Source organism: Anarhichas minor, unplaced genomic scaffold (assembly GCF_050575085.1).
Source record: "Anarhichas minor isolate MPS153535 unplaced genomic scaffold, ASM5057508v1 ptg000071l, whole genome shotgun sequence".
Lineage (NCBI taxonomy): Eukaryota > Metazoa > Chordata > Actinopteri > Perciformes > Anarhichadidae > Anarhichas > Anarhichas minor.
In genome coordinates this window covers 4,477,699-4,489,915 of record NW_027466517.1, presented here as the reverse complement: position 1 = coordinate 4,489,915, position 12,217 = coordinate 4,477,699, and the positions used below count along the sequence as shown (strand labels likewise).

At 41.2% G+C, this 12,217-nt stretch overlaps 1 protein-coding gene across 8 annotated transcripts in view; it reads left to right on the top strand.

The window, feature by feature from the left end:
- Positions 1 to 11,735, top strand: part of nlgn1 (neuroligin 1) — a 304,475-nt gene extending 292,740 nt beyond the window's left edge. For all 8 annotated transcript variants that reach the window (XM_076079313.1, XM_076079311.1, XM_076079312.1 and 5 more), the window contains 7 exons: positions 590 to 775; positions 4,078 to 4,344; positions 4,441 to 4,802; positions 6,047 to 6,207; positions 8,917 to 9,073; positions 10,901 to 10,978; positions 11,139 to 11,735. In XM_076079313.1, coding sequence (XP_075935428.1) covers positions 590 to 775; positions 4,078 to 4,344; positions 4,441 to 4,802; positions 6,047 to 6,207; positions 8,917 to 9,073; positions 10,901 to 10,978; positions 11,139 to 11,735 — 1,808 coding nt within the window. The remainder of the gene's footprint in view (positions 1 to 589; positions 776 to 4,077; positions 4,345 to 4,440; positions 4,803 to 6,046; positions 6,208 to 8,916; positions 9,074 to 10,900; positions 10,979 to 11,138) is intronic.
- The last annotated feature ends 482 nt before the right edge of the window (positions 11,736 to 12,217 follow it).

Sequence of the window (12,217 nt, the reverse complement as noted above, 5' to 3'; positions counted from 1 at the left end):
AGGAGCAAAATCAATAACTCGCAGGGTCCTGCTTCTGATAATTACATAGATACATAGTTATGGACTATGGTCTGATGCTCTTACAGAACATTTCCATAGTAACAACATTACAGAGAGAAAACTTACTTATGTCTAATGACCATCATCAGCTCCCCTCCTCTGTCCTGTCCTCCTGATTCTTCATCACTTGTCTTTTTCATGAAGATTCAATTGTAGAATCCTTTTATTTATGGAAGTATAACATTTCCTTGTAAAAGCTCTTCTTTTGTATGTTTATTTCACCAATGAATAATGTATTGGTTGTGAACTCCTATGTCAACGTGTGTAGGGCTTCTTACAGGAATCATATCTTCATTTGAGGCGTTTGAGTAGCACCATTACAACCTCTCTTCCTTTCAGTAATGAAAAACCATCGAAACAGTAAATGCTATACATGATATTGCCATTAGATCTCTTTTATACATTCATGTCAGTTGTTGGTTGGGTGAAGTAATCATTATTGCTACTGAACCCTTCTGCTTAAGACACTAATAGCAATGAAAAGAAGGATACAACTAACATCTCCTCTGTTCTTTGTCCTCTCGTGCAGGATTCCTGAGCACAGGGGACCAGGCCGCCAAAGGGAATTACGGCTTGCTGGACCTGATCCAGGCTCTGCGTTGGACCAGTGAGAACATTGCTGCATTCGGTGGCGACCCGTTACGTATCACTGTGTTTGGCTCCGGCGCTGGGGCTTCCTGTGTCAACCTGCTCACGCTGTCTCACTACTCCGAGGGCAACCGCTGGAGCAACTCTACCAAAGGTAAAGATCCTGAGTCACCGAGGAGTTCACGTGGGACCTTCATGAATATACCAGTATGCATGCAGTACTGTATGTGCACCTCAGTCGTGTGTGACCTGGTGAGAGCTTAGTGCAGAGGAAACACAACACAGTTTACTGCAATATGTGAGTCCTGCTCCTCTATGGAAACATCACAATCATGGCTAGAGGTAGAGAGAAGTCAAAAATGTCTGTTGTGCAGTATAACAATGCCATAAATCATGAAAAAAGAAAAAAACACAAGTTGAATTTCTTTGATAATATATTTTACAAAAATTTATAAAATAATGGATTCTATATACAACAATGGACACTCCACATGCTTTATATATTAAGTTGTTCACATTTTTACAACCTGTACTTCCAGCCTCTCCTCTCCGCTCAGCAGCCTGCCATTCATTCAAAGTTTCACTGAGTTCTTGTCACGTGACTGTTAGTCTCACCGAATCAATCATAGCTTCCTAGTTGCAATGAGGAGTGCAGAATTTCATGTTTTTTTATAGGATCTGTTGAAAGTAAACGGTTTATTCGGGGCAAACCTCTACATGTAGAATATTGAAAATATTTGTAATGAAATATCACAATTTTAAGCGTTTCTGGAAGCGTTCGTCACACATGATGTGTTCAAGGACCAGCTTCTGTTTATGATAAATGGTGTAGTTTTGGCAATTGTTTTTAGGAGAACATGCTTTTCCATCCCGCCGGCGGGTTGTGGGTTCTTAATGATTGTGTGTCTTGAGTGAAGTGTTTCTTTGCATACATGAGCTGCTTTTCCTGCATTTAAAAGTAGGTTTGGTAATCTTCTGCAGCAACATTTTTGATATGTTTGTTGAAATCCTCATTACATCCTGACAGCAATTAATGAATATAATTGCTGTGACAAAAAAAAAAAATCTTGTCTTCCACAAGCTGTGAGTACTAACAATAGCCATGTTGGTTGTTAATGTTGATAATGATCATTTTGGGTGAGTGGCTTTGGAGGGAGTCCTGAAGGAACTGTGTTGCCGACTTTCTTTCTTGCTAGATTGAGCAACCTTTGGAGCTAGTACTGCTAGCTACGTCCATCTATCTAGCATACTCTTGCTTGTTTCTCAATATTATCAACTCTGCTTTTAACTATAACTACAACACCCAACTGTGATGGTGAGATAAATTCAAAGAGTGTTGTTTTCACCCGGTCAAACAAACTACTAGACAAGACGAAACACTCCTAAAAGTATAACATATAAACTGCTCCAAGCATGCTTGGTGTAAATGCACCACAACTACAAGGAGGCGATTGGACAGGTTTTAAAGACACACTCAATTTTATATTCAAAAATTAGATTCAAAAAAAATCTATCTAGGTAACAATATGGCTAGTGTTATTCTTCAGCACCAAAACCAACAATGTGTTGATCCTTTCCTCAGAACTCTCTGATTTTCCTAACCCATCTGTGGCTCTCGGCCCCAAGCTCACTGAGTCACTGGGAAGATTTAAAAATGGGACAGAAATTTCTATTCTTAAAAAAAGGCTTAGTAATTTCCTAAAACAGCCGAGCACTGTAGTTTTTAGACAATATCACTCACATCGGAGGAAATAGTGCATTTGTTTGGAACTATTTTTAGCCGCGGATTTAAACAAATTTGGTATGACCTGACAGGTGAGGGCTGTCGGTCACGAGACCCTCACCTGTCAGGTCATACCAAATTTGTTTAAATCCGCGGCAACGTAATTTGCACTGCCACTAGCAACCTATATCTCGCATGTGTTCTGCCCGCTGACTCGGCAAGGCAGCTTTATTTGTATGGCACATTTCATAAGTGGGGCAATTCAAAGTGCTTCACAGAATAATACAAATATGAATAAAACATTAACAATTAAAAAGTAAAGGCAAGATATAGAAAATATAGGGACAAAACCTCACCATCCACTTTAAATGTAGGCTATTTAAAAGCTAAGCTAAAAAAACATGTTTTAAGCCATTACACGTACTATAGCATAGTTATAGCTTTGACCTGAATGTGGTCTGCCATGGCTTTTCTAATACCACCTGCTATTGTAGCAGCTATTGTAATTTAATATCCAGAGGAACACCAAGACTTCTGGCTTCATTCTGATTCATGAGAGAGGAAGTTAAGGTGAGAGCCAACCTTCTGTCTTTCCTTCTGTGGTTCAAAGACAATGATCTCAATGGTATCTGCATCCAGTCATTCATTTGTTTGATGCAGTAACATAGAGATTCAACAGGTCCAAAAAACATATTACCACAAAGTTATCATGTAAACTGTACTGGCTGTGTATTTGACCGTTGTTTTACAGAGGTTGAATGAAGAAAGAAAGGATAGAATGGACACATTTCAGTCTGAACTGGTTATTCAAAATTAGATGTGTTGTCTTTTTGATGTGATTCTTCATTATTGTGATTGTGCTGCAAATCAATTTCCCCACAGGGACAAATAAAGAATCTATCTATCTATGGACCGGGCTGATAGAAGTAGTTTTTTCTGCTTGACGGACCCACATATTAAAGAATTTGTAGGAAAATGATGTGATCATAGAACTGTACAACAGACAGTGGGAAGTTACTTCATCCTGGTTTTTAAATTCTGATAAACTAGAAGTTGTGTATATTTAGGGGTTAATATCAGACATTTTCTTTTGTCTTTGTCAAAAGTAAATATAGGTGAAATAACAAAACAATGCACTCAGGTTAATAAGCTTTACCACGTTGTTTTGACCTTTTCTGTAGATAAATGTACATGCTTTTTTTCAGTGACAGATGCATTATAAGCCACTGATCACCTTCTTAAAGTACAACTACACAAGCTCAGGCTGCCGAATGACAGAATTAGCTTTGTTTATTAAACCTGTGAGCCGGATGCAACCGTCTTTCCTTCTGCTGTGCACTTGCCCAGTGAATAGTCTGAATGACGATGAAGTTAACCCTGATTCTTGAAAATGTCACCCAGTGCAACGGTGTGGCTCATCGATGAAACTCATATAGAATATCATAAGCCTTACCCTTCAACCAAGCAGACTGAAAACTGCAGACAGAAACTGATGAGTGTGACATAAACCTTATTAAGTGTATCAAGGTAAGATGAATATTTCTAGCACCTTGCCTCAAAAGGAAATTATTTTTAGTCCTAATACTTCATCTCGACGCCTGCCTGATTTCCTCAAGTTATACGTTGTATATTACTTTATGTAACAGCAGAGATTCCATCATTTCAATATGTTGCTTTGTCTCCTGCTCTGTTGTTTTTGTCTCCAGGACTGTTCCAGAGGGCCATTGCCCAGAGCGGCACAGCTCTGTCCAGCTGGGCTGTCAGTTTTCAGCCAGCCAAGTATGCCCGGATGCTGGCCCGTAAGGTGGGCTGTAACTTGGAGGACACTGTGGAGCTGGTGGGGTGCCTTCAGAGGAAACATTACAAGGAGCTGGTGGATCAAGACATCCAGCCAGCCCGCTACCATATTGCCTTTGGACCTGTTATTGATGGAGATGTTATACCTGATGACCCTCAGATACTCATGGAGCAAGGTATCAATTCACTTTGCTTAAGAGACAGCCATTTCTAACAATGTGCTTGCCTTATATTTGTACTTTTAACAACCATTCTGCACCATCTCTTTCAAGGCGAGTTCCTCAACTACGATATCATGCTGGGAGTTAACCAGGGCGAGGGCCTTAAATTCGTGGAGCTTATTGTGGACAATGAAAACGGAGTTCAGGCTAACGACTTTGACTACGCCGTGTCCAGCTTTGTGGATGACCTGTATGGCTACCCAGAGGGGAAAGACATCCTCCGAGAGACCATCAAGTTCATGTACACAGACTGGGCTGACAGGCACAACCCAGAGACACGCCGGAAAACACTGCTGGCCCTTTTCACCGATCACCAATGGGTGGCACCGGCTATCGCCACAGCTGACCTGCACTCCAGCTTTGGGTCACCAACATACTTCTATGCCTTCTACCACCACTGTCAGACAGAACAGGTGGGTCTAGTTAATGGATCGTCAATAATATGATAAAAGTCTCAAAATACTGCTGGCTTGTTCCTCATCTCTTTGGGTAAAGCTTTCAGTTACTGCTCACAAAGAAAATCATACATACTAATCTAAGATCAAACTGATATTATGAGTAGTAAGATTCATGTATTACTGGTAATTGCAGCATTTTATATCTAAAAAACTCATACGTCATTGCGTAATGGCAGCACCCAACCACTGATTCCCCACCATTCAACACTGTTTCCGTTATTTGAACTGTTAACATACATCTCTCAATTATAGACGTGCTCTGAATTTGGGATTCAGCACCTTTAAAATAAACAGAAAGAAAAGACAGTTTGTGTGTTTTCCTGCTCAGACTGTGCACTGATCTCATCATTTACCAGGAAATCTAGTTCATCCAGTTTTTTCTCCACACCAGTTGACTCTGAAGTTAAAATATAGTCACTTCATGCGGGCATGTCTTTGCCTCAGTTTGCACCATGTGGAGCAAACCAGCATCCTTTTGCATCCGTTTGCATCTTACTATTGACTTTGTATACAATTGCACCACCTCTGAGATTTTCATTTTCCTCAGCTTGAACACACCTGGAGGATTTAACTGTACTAACATAATTGTTGTACACAATGAAATTTTCTATAATTACTGTAATACAATGAAACCATCACTGAAAAGCAGACTGCCTACAGCCACATCCTCACAAAGTTATAGAATAAGCTTATTTGTGTCCGATTTGGGCAGAAATCTGCTTCTGATTTGTGACATGAAGGCAGCTTAGACAGTAAATAGGTACAGCACATAATGTCACAGAACAAGGTCTGATCTTATACCAATTGCATAATTGTAACTGACTAAGTTGGGATTCCTTAGTCTTTACTCCTAGTTTTACTTGTATAACTACGTTCTGCTTATTTAGTGTTTTGCTTATACAAAGCTACAATGACTAGTTAAGCAGTCCTGAAAGAAAGTGAGGAGTAGGGATTAAACCCACATATTTTCTTTTGGCATATTTTTCAGTAATACAATGAATAATGGGCCTGATATGTTAAAAGGTATCTCATTTCCTCTCTCAAATGTATTGTATTTTTCCAGCTACATTGATCTGTCTGTGTCTCCGTCTATGGTCATAATACCCACTCTGTGAAAAACAGAATGCCTTTCAGTGTCCTGTCTATGTCACATTAATGTAATAATACTGATCTGATCTGATTCCTCTGCTGCTCATTAGGTCCCACCGTGGGCAGACGCAGCACATGGAGATGAGATCCCATATGTGTTTGGGCTACCAATGATTGGTCCAACAGAGCTTTTTCCCTGCAACTTCTCCAAGAATGACGTGATGCTCAGTGCCGTGGTCATGACCTACTGGACAAACTTTGCCAAAACAGGGTATGATGACACTCCAAACGTGGCTCCTGAGAGCTGATACAACTCACTTTCTATGTGTTATCCCCATGGACCGGGACAGTGCCATCCTAGCTCTGTCAAAGCCTGTTAATTGAGGTCAGATGTAGGTCTAGCTTTACGCATTAAGTGCACCAACTGAAGTGGCTGCAGCTCAAACTCAGTGTATGCTGAAGCTCTAGCTGTGAATGACTAAACCCCATCATGTTAGTTGTGTTGGCTGTTATACTTACATCCAGCATTTGTCCTTTGTACTAGTTAATGTTTGATAATGTTGCATTAGCTACCTTCATCTTTTTCTCAAGCTATCATAAAATAGCAGAGATTAATTTCAATCAATCGGTGCACTTAAATAACTGGGCTACACGTTCTCTAGGAAGCTTCTTAAATGTCATATAAACAAGAAACCCAGTTTAAGTGACCCGGATAATTGATAAGAGAAAGCCGGTTTCTGTAATTGGGATTGTTGATTAGATCGGAGTGGGGGGATTACAGGAATCTGGTTTCCCCAGGTAGCGCCAGTGTCTTGGCAATGTATAGGGGAAACTAGGTTTCTAATAAGCTTCATATGTGCATCAGAAAACTTCAGTCAGTGGGACAGTAACAGTAGAGCAGCTGGATGGAAATAAAGATCATGTCACAAAGCGAAGTTGTAAGGATTACAGGTACGGGAAGTCAAGAGCATGACTCAGAGACAGAATTCAGGTATAGATTTATTTACTTGGAAAAGGCAAACAAATCCAATAAGGGGCAGGCAAAAATCCAAGGTCGAGAAAACAGGCAGATCAGAACAATACTATATATAACGCTGGAGAGTTTGGCTGAGACACACAAGACAATCTGGCAGGGAATAAGTGCAAGTGAGGGGACCTAAATAGTGAGGGCTAATGAGGGAATGGGCTGCAGGTGAGAAGGGCGTGGAGGTCCAGGTGAGGGGAATGAGAGGTGATCGGGTAATATGAATTTGTGACAGAAATCTGAATTTAAAAAATCAGGACTGACACAGCGCCTTCTCTCACTACTACAGTTCAAATAAGAAAGCAATGTTTTCACAATAAGGCCAGAGTCTGATTACTGACCTGATGCATGAGCTCTAACAGGTTGCAATGCACAGCGAATGCCTAATGACTGAAACAAGGTATTTTCCAAATCATCTGTCCAGTCCAGCAACCTGATTTACAAGCACATGTTCATATGCATAACATAGCAGTGTAAATGTCTGCCACAGGGTTATTTAAACTATTTTTGTCGCCAGTTGTTCTGCAATAGCTCTTGCGGCAGTGTAGAACATGCGGTTACCATTAACTAAGACCATGAACTAATTGATAATGTCATTGTGATTGTGTTTCCTCAATATTAACCTAGACTTGATGACTAGGAGTAGTGAATTGTGCTATTGTGTTTTATGGACTGTACAGTGTAATTGGTATTCTATGCAGATAGCCTCTACATATCTTCAAATACATTCTTAATTAATGGTAGTGGCCTGAGGAGTGACATTCTTGATGGGACAAAATTAAAATCTTTCCCCCCCCCCTTCTTTCTCGCGCTGCCTTAGAGCATGTAGTCATGGCGGTAATTGTTTTTGGAGAGCTTAATGTGGGGACATTGGCTTTTTCTGTGCACTGCCCAGTAGCCTGAGGGGAAGAGAAAGGCCTAATGATCTACATATATAACCCAAAATTGACGTGGAATGCCGGGTACCTGGGAGATTTATGCCGCCAATTTGAATGGTTAAGCGTGTTCCTGATGAGGTCTGGCTGGCTCCATATGCCGCTCTCAGACAATGGGGCTCTCAGTGGGTCTGAATGGGCCTCCATAGCTCACATGGCTGGCTCTGTTCTACTCAGATTAAGTGTAAGGGGGTCTTTTTAGCACAGGGTCCCCTGTGGAATGTGCTCTGTAAGCTCCTCAGTATATACTGAGTATAAGGGTTGATATGGGGTTACAGACCTGTATTTACTGTGCAGTTCATTTGTGTGTTTACCAAAAGTAGATTTACTAGCTACTTCTTGGTTTGGTTTATAGCAACGACTGAAGCATATGCTTTATGGAAATGATCAGCATGGTTTAACTGCATCTTTACTCCAAGTTACTGCTTGGCTGGAGGCTTCTTTTTATCTATGAATTTAATATAAATAGCTTCACTCTCAACAAGACACCCACCATTTAAAAACTGTGAAATGCTTGTTTTTTTTTGCATTTGAATCAAACTTAAAATGAGGGAAACTTCTGAGGTTGTTAGCTATCTTAAGACCTTTTCATCCAATCAGAATCTTTAGAAACCTAATCAACTGTGAGCAAAAATACCCATTTTGACCTTTTTTATTTTATCAGGTGTGATATCTCAAAAACTGTTGATTAATAGGAAACCTAGGGGGGTTCAGCTCAGCACTACATTACAGTATTTTCATAATTACACTGATTAGCCTGAGGGAGAAGCTACACTTAGGACAGAATTAACATTTTAATAAGCAGACAGTCCCAAAACTTCACCTCCACCTTTAGTTTACCTTTAGTTTTACCTGTGCCTCAAGTTGACAGCTACATGGTGACATCTCTGTAACTGATTGGTGAGGAGAGGATTGCATCTTTCATGAGAGTGCATTGTTCTGCTGTAAAATCATCAGCAGATCTGGCCACTCTGTGAATTCTGTCATTTGAAACTGTGTCCTCCTTTACTCTTTGTGTCAGGGATCCAAACCAGCCTGTTCCCCAGGACACCAAGTTCATCCACACCAAGCCCAATCGTTTTGAAGAGGTGGCATGGACACGCTACAACCAGAAAGACCAGCTCTACTTACACATTGGACTGAAGCCCCGGGTCAAAGAGCACTACCGTGCCAACAAGGTACTGTTAGATATCACTAAATGCATTTGAATGCGTTGTAATAGCCATCCTGGAATCAAATACACCGATTTTGCACAGCCCAGCCCATTAAATGCTGTTATCTGTTGTTATCACTTCCATTCTAATGCTTCATAAAGTGCAAACAGCACCATGACTGTGACACAGTCATAGTTTTAAACAACTGTGTGAATTGAAACAAAACTACCTGGTTAGGTTAAGGAGATCATGTTTTAAATACGGACATTGTTTAATTTATGTACGTGTTGCGTTATGTCATGTTAAGTTACATGGGACACAAACAGTGGTTTTCTGGGTTAAAGACCTGTATTGAACCATCCATCTACCCAGACCCATCTACTACTCCCTCCACAGACGTTGTTGCTCTTTACACTATGTCACCTGACTTCCTCCTTTGCTCCCATTATAATTACACCACTTGAGGTCAGGGTCGTATTCTTCTTCTTGTATTCGTATCCATGATCAACCTGTAAATTGATGATAACAGCCTTCTGAATCTACTAGAATGCGAAGCAGGCCCCTTCTAACCCATATCTTTAGGGCTGATAACCATTTAATCAGATAATAACATTTGCAGTGGATAGCCAGCTATTTGGGTTATTATACAATCTCAGTGCTGGCTAACTTTTAATAATGATAGATTACAATGTTAATCTATGCTACTTGGCTAACCTGCTCTGGACCAGGACAAATGAAGAGGATATATTCAAACATGTCAACAACCCAACTACTGACCAATCAGATCACATTAGCCTCTATCAGTATCTTCTGTAAATCATGAGTCACTTTGCTTTCCATTATAAATATGTAACTAGACTAATAAACAAAGGTTATAGCTACCCTATCGTGTTGTTTGCCTGCAGTCACACTCTATATGAGGGAGGCAGTCTTGCCCTTTTGTTGATCTGGAAAAAAAGCTTCGGGTTTTAACTCATTTGTTGTCTAATTTTACTTCTTTTTCTGAATCATTGAGATTCATTTGCGAAATTAGGGTCCACATTGTCAGGTTGACTGCATTCTCATTATAATGTAATGTCATATTGATTTTGGTAATCTCTTCTCAAGACACTCCTCATACATGCAGGGAACCTACGCAGTATGGAAAAGTATAGAATTTAGTTTGAGTTATTTCAGGTTGGGATAAATATGGAAAAAATAAAAGAGATTATGGAAAAGTCTTATTCCAGACTATTGCCCCATTCTGTTTTCTAGAATATGAAATTCTTAATTACTAAAAGTAAATTGACCATTCAAGCAGTATTTTTCATGGCGATTAGAGCAGGCAGGCAGTTCACCCACTGTGTGGGAGAGCACTGGCCAGAGTGAGCATGCTGTCATCAAAAGATGGGCAAGAAGTCTGAAGAAGACTGAGCGCACACTCCTACAAAGAGCTGCCTGAACGCAAAACAGCTCTGCCCCAAGTGCAAGATGTTTATAGGAGTGGAGAGGAGAGGACTGAACGGACAAAATGAGTAAATGCAAGTTCTCTGACGGCTGGATTGACTATACTATAAAGCCTGGTTGGCTAAGGCTTCAAATTGAGAAAATAATTCAAAGATTCAAACTCTGTTGAGACGTAACAAACACAAACAGTGGTTTTCTGGGTTAAAAGACCTGTATTGAACCATCCAAACACTGTAGTCTTTCACAGCATCCTCCCTACCTTGAGTCAGAAAGTCAAATATGGTTTGAAAATCTATCAAGATGTTGGGAAATTTGACTTTGGAAAAGTAAGGACTTTTTCAATAGAAAATGTGTTGGAAGACAGTAAATGATTTCCCTTTTTTCTATTTTCTTCCCTTTCCTCAGGTCAACTTATGGTTGGAGCTAGTTCCTCATCTGCACAGCCTCAACGAGGTCACCCAGCTCATACCCACCACAACCAAGGTTGGTACTAACCCATCTATATATGTAATGTTTATATTGTTGTTAACCCAACCCTGATAGAAATTAAAGTGCTAGAAGAACAAATGCTCCTTTTGTCCTTGAACATTGTTGAAACTTTTCAAATCAATTATATTCTGACCGTTATTCCTCCCATCTTTAGATCCCTCCACCTGAGGCTACAAACCGCACCCCGAAGACCAAGGTTCTAGTGACCAAACATCCTAACCCGACTCCGTTCCCCACCGAGACCCAGGACAGCCACATTCAGCCACATCTGGTGGACCAGCGTGACTACTCCACTGAGCTGTCGGTGACCATCGCTGTAGGAGCTTCCCTCCTCTTCCTCAACATTCTGGCCTTCGCCGCCCTTTACTACAAGAAGGACAAGCGCCGGCATGACGTCCACAGGCGCTGCAGTCCCCAGCGGAGTGCCGCCAATGACCTGGCTCACACTCAGGAGGAGGAGATCATGTCCCTGCAGATGAAGCAGCACTCGAACCTGGACTGCAGGGGAGTGGGCGACTCACTGCACCCGCACGACGTGGTGCTGAGGACTGCCTGTCCGCCGGACTACACTCTGGCCATGAGGCGCTCACCGGACGACATCCCTCTTATGACACCAAACACCATAACCATGATCCCCAGCACCATGGGGGGGCTCACCTCGCTCCACTCTTTCAACACCTTCCCCAGCAGCGGGCAGAATAACACCCTACCGCATCCGCACCCACACTCACACTCCACCACCCGGGTATAGCCCTGTGGATGCACCCACGCAGGCAGGACTCTGATGGCTGAGGCAAAAGCTACCGCCACTGCAGCAGCAGAAACTTAAGGCCAACATGTTGTCAACCACAGATATGTCAGGAGCTGAAACGCCAGCCTGGACTTGCCAGACACCCATGGAATTACACTGGGATTGTACACCCTGTTAATACCTGAGGGAATATAGTCAAGGATTTCTGGGGTTTGGGCCGGAGGGAAAAAAAAGAAGAATAATTATGTTTTTGTAGAAAAATAAAAGACAAGAATAAAAAAGTACAAATAAGAAGAAAAACAACCTCACAAGCTAAAACAAAGGAGGATGTTTTATTATTATTTTTGTTCTGATATTGCAGCAAAACAAGGTACAGTAAACGACTTTTTCTTTCTAGCAACAGATATGGCTTTCGAGGCTTTTGACAAATGACTGCCTGACAGTATTATCTGGAAGCAGAACAGAGCATCAGACACACCTCG